Below are 18,372 nucleotides of genomic sequence, written 5' to 3' on the forward strand. Positions count from 1 at the left end.
TTCACTTCATCTCCTTTAACTCCAGTTCCCAACAACACTGATCTGCTGGTGACCTCTGCTGGGTCATCATTCTCCTCTCAGGACATTTATGACGCAAGTCCGTGCTTGTGAGACACAGAAAGACAGATATTATATTACATTTTTCATATCATATCATATTTATTAATTTTTTAGAATTTTATTTATACTTGGATTTTGTTTTCTCTAATGTTTGGGCAACAATAGGGGGCATGCTCTTCATGTTTTCTGTACCATAGGGCATCCAAGAAGGCACTTTTGCTGCCTTTTTTAACATGGTGGCACAGGTTAGGACCTTACTGTGGAGGTGAGTTTTAAACATTTTTTTCTTCATATTTTTCAGAATGTTTCATATGAAAGATTTTTGGAGTATGAAGAAGTGAAAGTATTGTATGGAACACAAAAAATATGTAAAAGGCAAAATGTGTAGAAAAGTCATTTTAAAAATGCTGAATTTTGCGCTACAGAAACATACTTCTATTTTTTCTGTCTTAGTCCAGATTTGTCTTGGTTCCTGTATCCCCGGGCAGAGACCTACTCACATATTGTCTTTAAGAGGCCATTTCTAAAATGTGATTGTTCATATGATTCTAATTGACACTTTAGTCATGATTTCATAATTTCAGTTGTTTTTATTGATCATGTCACATATTTTCTTTTGTAATCCGTTTTATGTTGTTAGTCTGTAACTTGTTGTGGCTGCTTAGGACACTCTTGAAATGGAAATTTAGTGCAGACATTCATGTCACCCTGACAAGATATCTTAATGATTTTGGGGTCAGGATTCTGAGCTCAGGAAGATCCTGAGCTCATTGGATTATATTAAAACAATAACCATCAACATAATGCTTTCAAAGGGATTTAAAAAAAAAAAAACAAAAAAAAAATGACTAGACAGGGTGCATCACCTGTTTCAGCTGAATGACTGTGAGTAGTAGTGAGTGGAGTTATATTTCCATTCAGTAGACGGCGCTAATACAATATTGCCATTGCAATATCTAAAAACCATCGAAGAAGAAGACGCTTCCGCTTGAAGGCGGAACAGGCGCCAAAATCGAAAACGTTTTTCCTGTTAAAGCAAAGCCGAGAAGGTAAACAAACTCACCGCTCGCTGGCGTAATTGTAGGACTTTCTTTGGAATTGTTTAAATGTATTTTTGCAGTATTTAGCTGAAAATGGACCCGACGACACGGTTCTTTGCCAAGCTGAAAAAGCTAGCGGTGACTCTAGAATCAGAAACTGCCAAGCTCCAGCAAGCTTTTGAAAACCGAAACAACGACTGTGACAGCGGTGAGTGACACACCGACAAGCAAGCCTGGTGTTAGACCCCTGTTAAGCGTGTATCAATCATTGATCTGGTTCCCATATATCAACAAGAGTTTCTTTTCATTTCAGAAACCACAGCGAGAGCGATGCGAGCATATCACGAACTGAACTGTGACGCTGCCAATCTGAAGGTAACGTTAAGGAGTTGTGACGATGTGACTCACGCTAAACTCTGTTAATCTGATGTTTTAAGTTAACGTCTTTGACGGTTTAATTAATCGTGATACATTTTATTTACAAACACTCAATGCTATTATGAAACTACATTGTCAGCTGTAATACTAAGTGACAGCAAGTTAAATAATATACATTTCCTCGTTAATCCTTATGAAGATTTTTTATATTTCAATATATTTTTTTTAACTGTGGTCTATTTCCATACAGGGACAGATCCAGGAACAGCTGGCTGAGCAGAAAGCGCAGGATTATGAGGTGAGCAGCTTCATTAAGGCCTGTAGAGTGATGGAACAGAAGGTCACTAAGGACATCCAGGGACTGAAGGCACACTGGGAAAAATATGGTTACCAAGCTCCTCAAGACACCCAGAGAGCAACCAGTAAGTAAGACTGTATTTGTCTTGGTTGGAATCCAACATAATTAACTGTCTGATGAAATTAAAGGTTTGTTAATGCACAATACAAGGTGCACTGTGTTAAAGTAATTATATCTGCTGTTCTTAACTGATCACTAAAGCAAATGAGATGCATTCAAACTGCTTTTGTCGTCACTTTATTTTACACAGGAGCCAAAAGTCAGGAGTCAGATGCTGAAGATGAGCTAGCAGATGAAAGCGAGTCAACGGGAGGCGAAGACGGAAGCCAGGAGGAGAATGGAGATAATTACCCCTCGTCACCTCCCACAGCGGGACCGCCACCCGTCACTGACGTGCTGCGAACGCCGCAGCTCTCTGACTTCGGTCTGTCTGAAATGCATCTGAAGAGAGCTCTAGCTGGGGCTGAGTGGTGCACTGAAGTGCCGCCTATGCCAGAGATAATGCTCCCTCAGCCCTCACTCAACACCCCAGCACCACCACCGTTGCCTTTAACTCCCAAATGTGCCCTGCGGATGGATGACGACGAGCTTCAGACACCCCAGATGCATAACTTTGGCATCTCGGAGCACACCATGTGTTTGATCAATGATTTCACTATGGATCTGGTCCAAAAGAATGTTGAAGCGCCCCCAAGGTAGAACATTATGTACATATATATATAATGCACACAGTATATGACCTTTATTGAGTGGCAGCATGTGACAAGAGTTTATAGTGACTGTTTATTACTGCATTATAAATGTTGTCTTCTTTAACAGACCCACACAAGACATACCCGCACCACCAATGAACTCACTAATGGAGGGTTTTCAGGCTAAAGGTATGAAACTGTTTGAGCTCATGTTTTTACCAGTCACGAATCACACCATGTTTTACTGTTCTTTTTGCTGTATGCTGTAAATTATGTGCGGAGAACATAACAAATGGAATTTTATTCCTAAGGTTTAAGCATACACATATACTGTCTAAGGAAACTTTTGTCTTTATATTTGAGTGAGTATTTGATAGATAAGAAAAGATACTAAAAACGTGATTATTACTGAACATGGTGTAGCTTCTCTAAGTAGATTTTCAGAAAACTTATATACTACTTATATACTTATAAATGATATGATACTACTTAGTTTAGAAAAATGCCACAGTCCTCCTTGCAAAGAAATGAGAGAAAGCACTGGCCCTAACCCTTTGTTTCACATTGTTCTCATTGCTTTCAGCAGACGGCTTAGAGTCCCCAGAGCTGCCTGTGCTTTGCACCCCGGGTTTCAAAATCAAAAGGACAAAAAGTCACTGCTCCCCACCTGTGCAAGACAATGGTGACCCAGAATCTCCTGATTGCCCTAGAAAAGCACCTACAACCCCTGAGGTCCCAGCATTTCAAACCCCATATCTGAACCAACTCGTCAGTGCCAAAAAGGTACAGGAAGAATGAAATTGTGTATGTGTAACATTTAATTGGTGATTTAATTGATGGTGAAAATTCCCTTTATTCCCCTCTGTTCTTAACACCTGAATTTGTACTCTGGGTGATCAATATTATCTTATTTTAAAATTAATTCTAGCCAATAACGACAAAAACTGTCAGCTCAGGGTTTGTGCGTTTTTGCATGCGTTCGCAGAGCACACGGCAGCCTGAGCCTGCCAAGATGCAAGGTGATGATGATAGCCACACCTTCGAGCTTCCGACACCTCCTCGTAACGGATCGGCCGGCTCCAAACGCACCTGGGAATGCAAAGTGCCAGAAATACCCTTCCTGGGTGTGGAGGACAAGCAGATGCCAGAGATGCCAAACCTGGAGTCTGTTTTGGGGAATTCTTTACGAAGTGTAAGAAAGCAAAGTTTATCAGTATCCTGTATTTTACTGATTCATCGTTTCACACCTTGTCAGTCACAGGAGGCACAAATGAGCTGAAATTTCTAATATCTGTTTTTTGCAATAAGGACTAAGGAATTACAATATAAACTTGAGCCTCTTTAGTCACTGCTTGCCTGCCTTTTTGCTCATCTCATGTTTACTTCCAGAGAACTGCCAAAATGCTGAAGCAGACTAGCGATCATGGAAAGGGGATTAAGGAGCCCACAGTCAACAGCATGGAGCTGGATGGACCAACCCAGGAGTTCAGTTTGGGGACACCTCGCCTCAGGAAGGACTTCCAAGAGCCCACCACGCCAGAAATGCCAGACCTCAGCTCTGTTACACAGGACATCTGTAAAGTGTGTACCTTTGTGACCAAAAAACCTGGTGCCCTTCTCTTCCTGTGTGCTTTATTTATTGATGATTTCTCTTTTATTTTGCAGCTTGTGTCACAGGCTCAGTCGAAGAAGACTGCCATGGCAGTTGTTCAGCCACACGTCAGGGCAGAAAATGTTAAAAATAGGTAAGTTAGAAAACCAGGCATTGATCTTCCTTTTAAAAAAGAAAATGCTTTCAATAAGTACAGCAGTGGGGCAGCATGGCTTATCTGTCGCCTCATAGCAAGAGGGTTCCAGGTTCGAATCCCGCTCTGGGCCCTTCTATGTGGAGTTTGCATGTTCTCCTTGTGCCTGCGTGGGTTTTCTGGGTGGGTGGCTACTCTAAATTGCCCCTAGATGCGAGTGTGAGAGTGTGTGGTTGTTTGTTTTTGTGTGTTGGCCCTGCGATTGACTGGCGACCAGTCCAGGGTGAACCCTGCCTTTCGCCTGCAGTTAGCTGGGATAGGCTCCAGCTCCCCCGCGACTCTGACGGATAAGCAGTATAGAAAATGGATGGATAAGTACAGCAGTACTTTCATTAATGTTTTTTAGGTGTCCACACTGACAGTGGCTGGAGGTGTTATGTTAGGTTGTCCATTCGTCCATCGTTTCATTCTTGTGAATATATATCTCAAGAATGCCTGACAGGAATTGCTTCAGATTTAGCACAAATGTCCACTTGGTCTCAAAGATGAACTGATTTTTTTTTTTTTTTATTTCCAGTCTTTTGATTTTTGCGATCAAAGGTCACTGTGACCTTACAAACACGTTTTTAGCTATAAGGCAAGAATACATTATCTAATTCTAACAAAATTTCACACAAATTTCTAATAGGATAAAAAGAAATGATGACATGTTAGGTCAGGTTCACTGTGACATTATAATGTTTTCTGTCCATTGTTCAACAGCATAATAACACATTGTGACCAGATTTCACCTTTGTTCAGATATTGAATCAGTGACACTAATCTTGGAAGTCCTGATATCATTCATAGATTTATTTTTTATAAGATTTTAACTGCAACATTTCCCCTGCCATCCAGTCCTCTTCCAGTAGCTGCAAGTGTGTCTGTGGTCTCAGAGAGTGAGTTCCAGAGTCTTCCCAGCTACCTGAGACAGATGACTCTGCACAGCCTCAACCAGGCCATCCGAAACATCAACGAATTCGTTGCAGACGGTCCGGGTAAGTGCTACAGTTCCCTTCTGATCAAAGTTAATCAACTGGGATGTTGTGTAAATATTTTGTTAAAGTGATGTAAAGTTGGAGTATTTCCATTACATTACACAAATCATGTCTGTATATGCAATCACTGCTCCTACATTAATGTGCTTTTGGACAGCGGAAAGGCAAGTTTGATGTCATGTCAGAGTGAGAACTTGATGTTTTGAAATTAGAAGGGGTCTGATGTAACAGTAACCATTGATCTCCTTAGCAAGTCAGAAGTAAGAGATGTTGTGCTAGTCAACACTAACATTACAGACATTACACACTGAGGGTTGGGAGGAGTTGCCATCAGATGTCTGTGTTGATGATGATCTACAGAAGTTCATGTATGCTGTAATCTGTTTGTACTTACAATATGCATTTAGTCATGCAAAGAGCTGCTCATGCTTCAGTCCCTCCTAACAGATAACCATCATAGTAGAATACACAGTGTCTCATGAGGTTCATTACTTCAGAAGGATCTGATAACTACTCGTGACTATTTTACCTTTGGAGTTAATTTACACCACTGAGCTGAATTATATAGAATCTGCCATATCACATTTGCTACTGTAAACTCCTACAGGACTGTACTCCTACCTGCCTACAGGTAAAATAATGGTCCAGTGAGGCCACTTGAAGAGTCGACAAAAGATGATGCTCCGTCACTTAAACTCTACATAAAAACTTAAATCTGTAGTCTTTATTCTAGTGGTAGACTAGGAAATGATCAGAAAAACAACAACAACAACATAAGACCAATTAAGACCACTTTTCAGACTTTTAACCATCAGCTTTTCTGTGGCGCCCTCTACAGGAGGAAAGACAGAGTTACAGATGGAGGAGCTGAGGAGGATTACCAATGTTGGAACCAAGACCCCTGTGTACATCCTCTGTCTGACTGAGCTCAAAAGGCTCACGCACGTTGGAGGAGCCAAGAACACCTCTGTGTACAAACTGAGCACTCACAACTAAATGTGGTGTGGACGTATCACACTTTGTCCGTTCCTTCGAGACTCAAACACCTGCTTGTACTTTCATCTCTAAGTTACTGAGGTGCTGATCTGTCTCTTGAGCCTGTATCAATATACACTGCAAGAAGAAGAAGACTTCACAAGAAGAAAGTGGACTTGGTAACTTTTGCAAGTACTGATGTATGTATTAATAGTCATTAATTTGCCCCTGAGTGGCTTTATTCTGGTTTTGAACTGACCTGTACATTGTAAATTCATAACACATTAGCACATAGATGTAAATGAAAGTGTAGCATATTAACGACTAATGATGGATAGAATAAAAAAAAGACAAGACTTAAAGTTGACAGCATATGGCCCTGGTGTAATGGCTGGGATTAAAAATTCTGTCACATAAATGTGTAAATGTGCACACAAGACTTAGAAGGGTCAGCTATTTGATATTTTGAAATGCAAAGGTGGTTCTGTCGGTTTCTACCTACAGGGTCAGGTACTTTCAGCCTCAATCCCTGTATGATGTTGTGTCAAGATTTCCCTCTGCGAAGCCTGAATTCAACAACATGGGGCCTATAGAAAGCCCCAGCCCAAAAGCACATAGGGCAGTATCTGCATACTTTTGGTCATATGGTGTATTTAAAGTCTGGTCTTTATCAATTAATATATATAGCAGCAAATAAATAAATAAACAAGTACTATTTCTCCCATCACACCATTCTCAACTCTGTTGCTATTGTGGATTAGCACAGCCAGGGGGGCTGATCCAGAAGCTGCTTTCCGTGGTGAGCAGGATCGCAGTTATTTGCTGCAAATAAGAGCCAGGTGATGTAGACACGTGTTATGTCCAAGTTGGTTACGAGAGACAATTTCGACCATCAACATCATGGTTTTTTTTTACACAGTTAGTTACATGAAGCTATTTGGGGTAACGCCAGTGAGGAGTACGTTAGCATGCAGTTAGGCATCAGCAGTAAGCTAGCCAGATAACCACTGTGCTACTGTTTTCTGCGACTGCAGCCTTTGGGAGTTTGTTCTTTAGTTCCATCTATTCGACTCCAGAAAGCACAAAGTGTTTTTTGCAGCGTTCAACTCATTTCAGGCCGTTAGCTCTGCTGTAGCACCGCGTACGTTAGGATCGCGTGTCAGTGACGTCGCGTAAAGATGATCCAATTAAATCGATGAATGCAAAGGACCGTTGATGACGGTCAACATTTTTTTTTCTCCCTGTGCTCGGCCACCATTTTGGGAGTCAAAACACCCACCAGATAACAACGCACACCTCCACGCTTCTCCGTGGCCTTACTATGGTTCATACATGTGTGGTGGCAGGCTGTAGGAACAGAAGGACACCAGGCACCACCTTATCTTTCTACCGTTTCCCCCGGGACCCCGAGAGGAAGCAGCGCTGGATAGCTGCTGTGAACCGAGAGGGCTGGGTGCCGAACGACGGCAGTCGGCTGTGTAGTACTCACTTCATCTCAGGTATGAATGCAGTGCAACGCTGAAACTTATAAGATCAATGTTTGCTGGAATTCCATGGGAATATGCAGTATATTTGATGATTCAAAATGCGTTTTCATTAGCTTTGTTGTGGGTGGATTATTGTGTAGAAGATTTCTTCTTTGGTTACAGTAACTGCGTACACTGTCGTATTTGGGTTTGATTGATTCAGTCGTTAGTGTAAAAAGATATTATATTTATATTTACATTTTATTTTTAAGTCATGTTCACATTATTCGTTGATGTCTATCAGCCTATTTTTTTGGTTAGGCAAGCCTGGCTAAGCCATCAAACCAAATTGACGTCTTAAATTTGCTAAGTTTTGAATATCAGATTTAAAAAAGGCTCAAATTACAAAATAAAACTATTCACAGTTGTGACATCAAGTCTTCAAACCTAAACTCGACTTATTGAAAAAGGCACCTGAATTTCTCACATCTCAGTGACAACAGTCTACTTTTGCATGTTATTTTCACACACCTTTCTTTGGTTCATAATATAAGTTTATAGAGAAACTGTAATTTTACAGGCTCGAAATTGTCACACCCACAAGAAACCACATTAGCGATATCCTAATCCCATCCCAACGAATCTGTTGCTCTTTCACTTGTTATCAAACTGCTCACTTTGCTCTTTCTTGGTAGGACAGTGTACCAGCACAGGCAGGAAAAAACATGGCTGCTTGCCCACTACAATTTGTCCTGAAACTCTGCTGACCAAAGTAGACTTTTTATTGAACGAACTGCCATAAACAGACAGTTCCATTTTTTTTCTTTATTTCACCTCATCCTCAATTACTACATCTGCTTTTTCCACATGTAGGTAAACAGGTGAAGAATCCGCGTTCGCCAGATTATGTTCCTTCCGTGTTCACGACAGCTCCCTTATCCCCAGAGATGAAAGAGCCAGGTGCCTTGGAAATTCTGGACAAGCAGGAAGCGCGCGTGGAGGCGGCCAACGCCTTGTTGTTTCTGCAGGGCCAGGGCAGGTCTGTGGTGGGGGAGCGGGACCAGAAGGATCATCCTGAGGAGAGGGAGCCAGAGGCCATCGTCGAGGAAAGTACGTCCTCTTCCCTCAGCACTGATGAAGAAGACGAGGATGATGGATCTATGAGTGACAGCAAGAAAGGAAGGTTTGTTCAGACGTCTGACACGCCTCTTAACTTTGACGATATCCTGAAAGCCCTTAAGAAGGAGAACCAGACCCTCAGGGAGTCGGTGGAGAAAATGTCCCTCGCTGAGGGCTCCTTGAGGAATGATGCAGAGAAAGTAAAGTTTTACACTGGTTTACCCAACTACTTTGTCCTAGAGACAGTCATGTGGCTGCTGGCACCTCACATGGATGGAATGAAAAACGTGAAGCTCTCCAAGTTCCAGCAGTTGCTGCTGACACTGATGCGACTCCGTCTGGACCTCCGCAACCAAGACCTGGCATACCGCTTTGGTGTGAAAGTTGGCACAGTAACCAGGACAGTGCACCAGATGGTCAGCATCATGTCCTCCACTCTGGTGCCGACAGCCGTCTTCTGGCCCTCTAGAGCCGAGCTTCGGAAAAACCTGCCGGCGGCTCTGCGTGCCTCCCACCCTGACTGCGCTGTCATCATAGACTGTTTCACGGTGCCTTTTGAGGAGCCGGTTTCCAGGGGCAACCAGCAACAGCAGCAGCAGAGGGTGGTGCCAAACTCTCAAGGTGTGGGGACAAGTTATAATGTGTTGAAGTATCTGATTGGTGTGGCTCCACAAGGCGTGGTCACCTTTGTCTCTAGGGGCGTGCTGGGAAACGTCAGTGACAAAAGCCTGGCTGAGGGCTGCGGCCTTCTGTGCAAGCTTCTCCCCGGCGATGTCGTCTTGGCGAGTCGCGATCTCGACATTGCGGATTCTGTGGCTGCCCGTGGAGCCCTGTTTAAAATAGCCGGGAGCTCGGAGGGCTCACCACCGGCTGATACTTCCTCTGAGACGGCGAGCGTGCAGAGGCATGTGGACAGGGTGATCTCCATGGTGAAGCAGAGGTACTCCATGCTCACAGGCCCTGTTGAGAGCCCCTTCACCGCAGCCTCTGAGCGCACATCGAACCTCTCTACCTTTGATAAGATTGTGCAAGTTGCCTGTGCCTTAAACAACCTGTGCATCTCTGCAGCTCCACTAGAGTGATTTGTGGAAAAATGCCTAGTGCTCCTTAATGCTGGTCGAGCACTTAAGTTCCCTTTACTGCTTTGGACCTTATTCTGTGTTCTCCCACTACAACCCTGTGTCAGCACTACAGAATTACCACAGAAAACTGATTTATACTTATTCACTTTAATTTACACTTCCAGCATATGTGTTTCCCCACTATTTAGGTCAGTCTGTACTTGGAGATAGGAGCACTTCTCTCAAATCCAGAAACCACATTGCTGAGATGTGATGTCATTAAGTTATGCAACACAACTGACAAAGAATGGCAGGCTTGCAGAGGATGTTATTTTTTTTATTTAGGTTTTGAATGACAACTGTGTGACTAAAATGTACCTTTAGCCATTTGTAAATACTGAGGTATGTAAACTGTTTGGGTGGTATAGACAATATTCCCACTGATCCAGTCTTGTGCCATGCTAAAATCTGCAAGTTTTTTTTTTGTCTGTTTCATCCAAGTCAAATACTGGAGCAGCTGACTTCACTGATTAATCCCTGCCTCCATTGCAGAAAGGGTTTGTTGGTTACACCAGCTGTTTTGTTTCTTCCCTGCTTATGAACCAAGACCAGTACACATAACACAAAGAAGTTAAAATAAGAACAACATGCATAGTAAAGCAGCCCATAGATAAGCTTCCTCCTGCCTGTTCACCATGCAGGGATAGAAACATGTCTTGGCTGATGAGGGTTTTAAGGGATCACTGTGTGGAGACTAATCTTTTTTGGCATTTTGACTTTTTTTTTTCTTTTTAGCTACCAGCTAGACTTTACAACAATAGATTACAATCAGTTGCCTGTTGCCACCCACAGGCCAGTTTTACTACCACATGGCCAGGTTCTGGTGTTAATTTATCTGCTGTGCATTGTGGAAACACAGCTCATTTCCAGAAGTTTTCAACAATAGTTTCCTGGTTTGTTGCACAGCATGGAATGGCAGATGTCCTCTTCGGCAGGGCTTTACTGGTACTCATGACTTTAACACAAAATGAACAGCCCTCCCTGTAGAAACTTGAATTGCTGGGTGGTAAAATAACTGAAATGGACCAAAAAGACACACGGTTTTCACTGCAGGCCAGGAGGATGAGCTACAGTACAACACTGACGGAGTCCAGATGGATCCATTTAGTGGTTCCAACCAATGATGTCAATATTTACCCCGTCATACCGGTGTTGGAGTTTCTGCAGGCTACTTTTTTTTAAGTATCCCAGTTCAGTGTTTTGCCAAAATGCCTTCTTATGTAATACAAATCTTGAGCTTTCTAGATGTTCTTTGGGTTGGTTAGGAAGGGAAGATCAGTGTTGTTTCCCATGTTTCTAGGTTTATGTTTCATGAATGCATGTTGGTTTAACGTCACATAGCGGGGAGCAGGACAAACCCATTATGTGTGGCCGCCGATAGTTCTCAAACAGCAACTTCATAGGCCGGCATTTGTGTGCTGAAACGAAAGCATCATTCTCTCATACATGTTCCTGTGATTCTTTATAGTCACGCTGAATCAAAGTGTCATTACAAATGATTGAAAGAGATGTGTTATAAAAAGACCGATTTCTCCAAAGGCAGCCTGAGTGGGGTTTTTTTTTCCCACGGAAACTAAAGTGTTGTTGACGAGGTTTAATTAACACTTTGTTCAGCTGACCGTGTAGACTTCAGCACTTGTACGTTGATTTTGAGACCGTGTAATTCTCAATGGCTTTGTTCAGTGTGTTCCCTTCTAGTTGACTGCAACCATTTTGAACCGTGAACACATACCACAGAGACGCTTCTGTTAATTCCAGTACAAGACTGGAGGCTATTTTCAGAAAGGTTACCCAGCCATTGAAATTCATTTTTGAATATTTTTAATAGTTGAGATATGGGCTTACATGTAGTCTAATAAACTGAAAAATCTGTAATGATATATAGTGTTTGCTTAGAAAACGTCTTACAATTTTAGAGTTCTCTGCATAAAACATGACCCTGCTTCTTGAAATGCGTCTTTTGCTCGTGCCTTAGTTTGTAAAGCGGGTACTGCTGTTACAGATCAGCCTGTGTTTTCTACCAATATGCATTATTGCATCATACAGTGTGCTCAATATGACCCTTTCCTGGTTTGGTTAGTAAGCTAAACATGCAAAAATAGTCATCCCCTATACGTTACAACAAAGCATCATTAGTCACTAAGCTGTGTGTGTATGCGTATGTGTATAAAGTGAGAAATGTTCCCTTTAATCTTCTGTTAATCACCCTTCTACTGTTTAACGCCTACAAATTCCAGATGATGTTTTGAGGGATTAAGCACTAGTTGTGCATTGGCTCAGGGCCTAAAGTTAATTGGGAAAAGTTTTTTCACACAATGGAAAGCTTTGTTACAACAGCAGAGACTAAACCGGCTCCGTTTTGATTCCGGATTTTAAAAGAGGCTACTCCAAAAGCAGTGCGAGGTTCAGATAGGTGCTCCGTGGCAGCCCAGAGTGTTCTCAGGCCGCTGGATGTTCCCTCCATGTACGGCTGTCTTTTCTGACCACTTCACGTGCACTGAAAGTATGCTCTTGGGGTTCCTCAAACACATGAGACTGACGTTCTCTCTACCTGGAATTTTTTTTTTTTTTTGGGGGGGGGGGGGGGGTTGGGTGTCTGTGTTAATATATTTTTGTTGATGAGGTGGCACTTTCTTTTCTTAATTAGCCATGGTGGTTATCACTACTAATGTTAAATATCCTGTTGGTCTTCTGTTTATTCCCAACAATCTTACTTCTGGCATGAAGTTAATCAGTACTGCTAAAAATGTCTGAAAAACCTTTCTCAAAACAGTTTTTAATTCTTCAGAAATACATGTGCTTTTTTTGATGAACAGACATGCTTCCTTTCCAAAGTTAAGTTTGACTCACCACACTGGTATCTGCTGACTAGTGAAGTTGGGCTTGTTGCTTAAAGGATGGGGAATGAAAGCTTTTAGACGGAGAAACTATTTCAAAATGAGCAAGAAATGGTACTGTGACATTTTTGTATTATTATTATTACTTTTTTTTTTTAACACACAAGTTATGTTTTGCAAATGCTGTCGCTGAAAGGATAAAATGCAACACTGAGTTTGCCCACATACCAGTGTTAAGAGAAGTTAATAGCAAAACCATTGAAATAAATGGTGGTTGAAATAACATGATGCTTCATTTGATTTTTATATAAGAGAAAGTTGTTGGTTGATCTTTTTTTTCTGTCACACAGCAGCCAGTAGTTGATGGTTCATTAACTCCTACTCTAATATAACAAAGAACTTCTAGGTTGAGATTAATGCAGTGTGTTTTTTGTCTTACTTGTCTGTCTCACACTCTATTTTATTGTCATGCTGTTTGCCTTTATTGTTAGGGTTGCATGTGCTTTCATGATGTATAAGGTCTCATTTCTTGTTTATTTTCCCCCCATTATTCCCTCTGTGACTAATACATTAAATCTGGGAAATGTAAAAGCTTTGTGATTCTGCTTCAGTACTGTATGTATATATACTGAATATATGTTGTATTGTCTGTGTGTTTGGCTTTGTGATAACTGATAATAGAGAATAGGCTTTTAATTTGTATTCACACTGATTCGTGGCCTTTGGCTCTTTGGTTAAGTTTCTTTCCAAGGCCAGAGTGAAGTGACTAAGTAATGTTCTGCTATTTTTTTTTTATATATATATCAAGGAGAGAAATGCATTGCAGGAAGCCCCTCCTAGAATTTGTGCCATCAAAGAGGATGAAGAATGAAGACATCTCACTCTGTTGCTTTTTTAACTACACCACTATGAATAGAATTGAAAATGTCTTTGGTGCCCCCGACAGTATATACAGCAATGCTAGTGGTTCTACCCCCAGATTTTCACTAGATTGTCAACTTTTCCTACAAGGATATACTTGCCCCATTACAATAATCTCAAATGCGCAATATCAGAATGGGGTGGCCTACTTTATTTTCTCAAAGCATATACCAGTATTCTAATTTAACTTGTACTATTTTGATCACTGTCTAAAAACTGTGGCATTGTGTATTGTTTGCCTTAGACTACAAAAGCACAGACAAATGTCATTAGCTAGCAAGCAAGTAGCACGGATTTACCGCTGCATTATTCTTTAGAATTTTTTGACGTAGAGTTATTCGACTTTTACTGATCCCCAGTGCTGAGATCCCATTCAGTATAACGTGACTGTTCAGGTTTCACTGCTACAAATCAGTAGTTCTTTCAAAAAGTCATCGAGTGAATCATGATTTAAATAGACGATCTCCGTGCCTGTGCTGACGTGCGTTGGTCCCTCACGTGACCTGTGGAATGTTAACAATGCAGCGAGTGTCCAACTTTGTGCTGCATTTCTGATCCTGCCTGGAGTCTGGGGAGAAAATGGAGGCTCATTTCATCATATTTATACAGTCTCTCCGTCTTCACTGAGCTCTTCAGCTCTCTCTACGCGGCAGTTAAGCGAAAAGTCGTTTGACGGGATTTATTCTCCATTCTGAGTTATTCTCGCTACTTCTATCACATGGTAAGTTGAGACTTACTTTTTTGGGGAGGGGAGTGGTGGTGTAATTTGTTTCCACGACTTGGTGCTGAGGGAAAAAGTTCCGTCACGGGTGTGTTGAAGTGAAGGACATAGACAGGGGAATGTTCACTTTGAACCTCTGTAGGGATAGCCGGAGTGCCTCAGTTTTCTCCGCAGATGAATGTTCTGGTGGTGCTGCTCTCAGCCCCCAGCCTCAGCCTGGGATACAGTTGGGAAGGCCACAGGACGTTAAAACAGGGGTTTCCGTACGTTTTCACGTCCGGGGGCCCAGGCGAAGACTGTAAACTACACAGACACCATTTTGTAACGGTTTTATAGCTCACGCACTATGGTGGGGAGTAAACACAATAGTCTGTTTTGTACATTATTCCTGGATGCTGATTTCAGGTATGTGCACTTATTCTGGAATTGCCAAGTTTTTGCTGCAAACACCAACTGAAGGGCCTCTTAGGGACCCAAACGCCATGTTGGGGACCACTGACACATCAGGGAGATCCAGGAGATTTCCAGCCATAGAATTGCATCTAAAATAGAGAACATCCGGTGCTCATTTTAACGTTTAACTGCAAACACTGCCTGAACAACTCTATAATAAACATACAGTAGTGACACACAGTTAAAACAAGCTTTAAAGAGACATAAATGTGTCCAGAGAAGCCCAGCAATCACTTTATATTTCACTCATAACACAAGTGGAGAAATAGGATTTCAGTGTGAGTGAATAAATAGTGTAAAATGTTGCTTGTGATATGTGCAGAGCATTTGTTTAGAATTTGTAATTCCCACTCAATTTGTGCCTAAAGAGCTGCATAGCTTGGCATTGAGACAACCATGTGTTTCATTCAGGTGTGCTACTACAACATTCAAACGCACACTGTCTCTCTTTGTGTTTGACACACTTTTACTACATTAAATGGCCAGCAGATTTTGGTCTTATCAGCGTCAGGGATTTAGCGCCCTCAGCAACAGCCCACTCCACTGAATGCTGAGCCCTAGGCCTGAGTTATGCAAAAACCACATCATAACACCCAAGTTTTATTTAGACACTTTATGTTCCTGCCACTGTGCTTCCTAAGGCGAGAAGTCACATTTTTTAAACAGTTAGGCGCATGATACTCATGTTGTGGTAATGCAACAGTGTGTCATCAGGTATCAGGCCACACAGCTGGATTTCATTCTGTCAGGCAGCGCTGAGGCATCTGTCAGGGAACAATGCAGTGGGAAATCACCACTGGACTGGAGACAGATGCTGGCGGAGGTCTTTTAAGCTGTGCTCTGTGTTTCTCTGTCGGTAACCAGGAAAATAAACAAACAAAAAAAGATTGGCAAATGCCTAAGAAGCTTGATATTTGGGATGAGACAGCCGCTGGATCTGTTAGATGTGAAGTCTGGCTCTGGGGTTTGTGCTGTAATGAGGCCTGGGCTGACCCTGCTGTGCTTATGCGCCTGTCTATGGAGTTTGGTGAACCCCAGGGACTGTAGAACCATGTGTCACCTGTAGATTTAATAAGGGATGTTTTGAATGCTGAAGGAAAGTTACAGAAATGTAAGTTTATACACTGAAGAACACCACAAAATACATGAACCAACAGCCTGTTACACATTAAAATCATAATTCCACAGGGAGTTACACATCACTTTAGCTTTCTGTTTTCCTTTGTGCATCTCTCATCCAGACACATTCACTTTCTCTCCTGCTTGACTGCAGCAAGCTGCAGTAACTGCTCCTTTCATCTGTGCACATTAGATATGGGCATCACTGATAATGTTGGAAAGGGTTCGATTTAATCAGAGATCTGTTGTCAGATATTCTGTGTTGAATATTAGTGCTGAATAAGGTCTCAGAATATATTTCTTCCTATTTCATCTCCAACACGAAATCTGAGGCAGGGTGAGCGACCAAAACAACACAGTGTGACCTCTCCATGAAGACACATCCTATAACTTACATCCCTTTTAAGACATGAAATATTTCATATAAGAATTCTTCAACAAGATGCACACCAGGAGAATGACTCTTTCAGGTGCTTAAAGCCAGAGATCTCCAAGAAAAAAAGTTGACTATTTCCAAAGTAAGTTTATTTTCTTTTCACTTCAGTGCAGTTGGAGTCGATATCTAGTGGTCATTAGAGGAACTGCAGGTAAAAGTGATTTAATATTGTTTTCCTCAAACTGTGTGAATAATCTGCTCAAGACAAATTTATTTCACCTGTTGTCTTGTTTCATGGAGTTTTAAAAGGTGCATTTATGATACATTCCTGTTTTCTTTTCTCTTTTTTCTTTTTTTTTTTTGAAAAATTGCAGACATTTTTTTTATCTACTTATTTTACAAAAAAAGTAAGACTGAGCATCTAAATGACACATTAAGAGATTTTCTTCAGTGTGCGTATTTTGTAGCATAAAGTGCCAACATTTTTGTGAAACAGAATGTATCTGACACATCGAATTTGAATGTAAAAGCAGAGACAAGGCTTAAGGATGTATCGATGAAGGTTAGGATAAAGTATTCCCTGTGTTTGTGGCTGTGTGTGTGAGTCGTGGTTTGCGGTGTCTTTGCACATTTTTTTTTCTTTGGTAAACTTTTCCATGTTCCGCCCAACACCCTTCTAAAGCCTGTGTCCAGACAGAGATCATACATAATTCTTGTTTTTTTGTTTTTGGTTTATTTTGGTTAGCAGAGACTGTCCCATGATTCAACAGTGGAATGAGTTTACTTGTAGTTACTTGTGGAATGGAATGCTCTTTGGTTGGACATGGCGCCTAAAGCATCACAGGAATGGAGGCAAGAGATCCCAGTGATGGGGCAACATTTATGCTGCTTGGCACACTTGGCCCTGCCTCACCCCACCAGCCACCAATATAAAAAGAAAAATGTTTCTGTCTGTACAAAGTTTTATCTGTCCAAACAACAAGGGCTGTGTCCTTCTTAGAAATGGCCCAAAGGGATGAAGTCTGCCAGTGGGTGAGGGGGTGTACTTAAACAGCTTTTTATGTTTGGCTACATTGGTGTGAATGCCATGATCCCAGTTCTACCCTGCATTGACTGGAAAACGGTTCAGGGCAACATGGTTTAAATTATTATTGCAATATTAGTAATAACACACTTTGGATAGGAGTTTAGGAAATTATTGACACACTTGAGTATCCTGATTTTATGTTTTGTGATACTGTATTGATTCTTTAAAACACCGTATTGATTTTTAATGTATTGTTTACATGCAAAGATTTGTGGCTGTGGTTCACTTGTGTTTACCACCCCCCCGACAGCTACATAGTGGTGTTGTAATCTATCTTCAGCCCTACACTGCACTTAGTAAATGTGTGCAAAATCATATTGAATTATCAAGTTACTTTCCCCCCACTGTAAACTGTAAACATTTGAAGGTTTTCCTTTAATGGTATCTTCAGCATTCCTCAACATGGACAGACAGGAGTCTCCTGAAAGTGTCACAATACTATGGGCCTGTGGTATGACCCTTTACGACCCTGTTTGGTGGGTAACTCTAAATACTACAATATTCATGAGCTTCAGCTCTGACACCTGTCAGAAGCAAATTTAAAACACTTCACTGTTGTTGCTGTCTCCAGTGATCCTCGCACTTACCTTAGATTTAATGAATGCCTTTAAGTTTCAGAACCTTGAAAACACAGAGTAAGTCCACCCACTTGGAACTTGTACCATGGCCATAAAGCAAAACACTTGTTTGTGATTGGATATCAGATGTCCGTTAAAATAGTATAACAGGAGGACATCTCAACAGTCTCAACTGTTCCAAATCAGTGTACGGTGAACATTAAACTCTTAGTTATCATAGCAGCTGTATGGCTATGCTGGGTTTTATTGCTGCTGACACTGTGCAGCAGGTATTATCAAGATGCTTGTC

General features: G+C 41.5%; 3 protein-coding genes across 4 annotated transcripts in view; all 3 read left to right on the forward strand.

The window, feature by feature from the left end:
- The first annotated feature begins 956 nt into the window (after window positions 1-956).
- Window positions 957-6,652, forward strand: ska3 (spindle and kinetochore associated complex subunit 3). 2 transcript variants are annotated; one of them, XM_046404340.1, is made up of 12 exons: window positions 957-1,109; window positions 1,188-1,308; window positions 1,414-1,475; window positions 1,729-1,900; window positions 2,087-2,531; window positions 2,656-2,717; window positions 3,112-3,311; window positions 3,514-3,720; window positions 3,918-4,109; window positions 4,194-4,273; window positions 5,171-5,310; window positions 6,149-6,652. In XM_046404340.1, exons 2-12 carry the CDS (start codon window positions 1,194-1,196, stop codon window positions 6,304-6,306), a joined length of 1,833 nt encoding a protein of 610 aa, XP_046260296.1. In that variant the 5' UTR covers window positions 957-1,109; window positions 1,188-1,193; the 3' UTR covers window positions 6,307-6,652. The 2 variants fall into 2 exon arrangements, with proteins under 2 accessions (XP_046260296.1, XP_046260297.1); XM_046404341.1 differs by having other exon boundaries at window positions 1,043-1,308; window positions 3,115-3,311.
- A 471-nt stretch (window positions 6,653-7,123) lies between these two features.
- LOC124067195 lies at window positions 7,124-10,375 on the forward strand. The gene is made up of 2 exons (XM_046404342.1): window positions 7,124-7,784; window positions 8,625-10,375. The coding sequence occupies exons 1-2, from the start codon at window positions 7,607-7,609 to the stop codon at window positions 9,950-9,952; spliced, it is 1,506 nt and encodes a 501-aa protein (XP_046260298.1). The 5' UTR covers window positions 7,124-7,606; the 3' UTR covers window positions 9,953-10,375.
- Window positions 10,376-14,247: 3,872 nt separating this feature from the next.
- Window positions 14,248-18,372, forward strand: part of lats2 (large tumor suppressor kinase 2) — a 30,252-nt gene continuing 26,127 nt past the window's right edge. Inside the window, exon 1 of the mRNA XM_046403869.1 lies at window positions 14,248-14,470. The gene's annotated coding sequence lies outside the window, so the exon portion shown is untranslated. The remainder of the gene's footprint in view (window positions 14,471-18,372) is intronic.

The sequence above is a fragment of the Scatophagus argus genome, chromosome 11 (assembly GCF_020382885.2).
Source record: "Scatophagus argus isolate fScaArg1 chromosome 11, fScaArg1.pri, whole genome shotgun sequence".
Classification (NCBI taxonomy): Eukaryota; Metazoa; Chordata; class Actinopteri; family Scatophagidae; genus Scatophagus; species Scatophagus argus.

What these genes read in the sequence shown, in the direction of transcription:
- ska3 (XM_046404340.1), top strand. Translation starts at nt 1,194, where the DNA reads ATGGACCCGACGACACGGTTCTTTGCCAAGCTGAAAAAGCTAGCGGTG. An exon ending in AAACAACGACTGTGACAGCG is followed by an intron (nt 1,309 to 1,413) that starts GTGAGTGACACA and finishes TTTTCATTTCAG; the next exon opens with AAACCACAGCGAGAGCGATG. An exon ending in AACTCGTCAGTGCCAAAAAG is followed by an intron (nt 3,312 to 3,513) that starts GTACAGGAAGAA and finishes ATGCGTTCGCAG; the next exon opens with AGCACACGGCAGCCTGAGCC.
- LOC124067195 (XM_046404342.1), top strand. Translation starts at nt 7,607, where the DNA reads ATGGTTCATACATGTGTGGTGGCAGGCTGTAGGAACAGAAGGACACCA. An exon ending in TAGTACTCACTTCATCTCAG is followed by an intron (nt 7,785 to 8,624) that starts GTATGAATGCAG and finishes TTCCACATGTAG; the next exon opens with GTAAACAGGTGAAGAATCCG.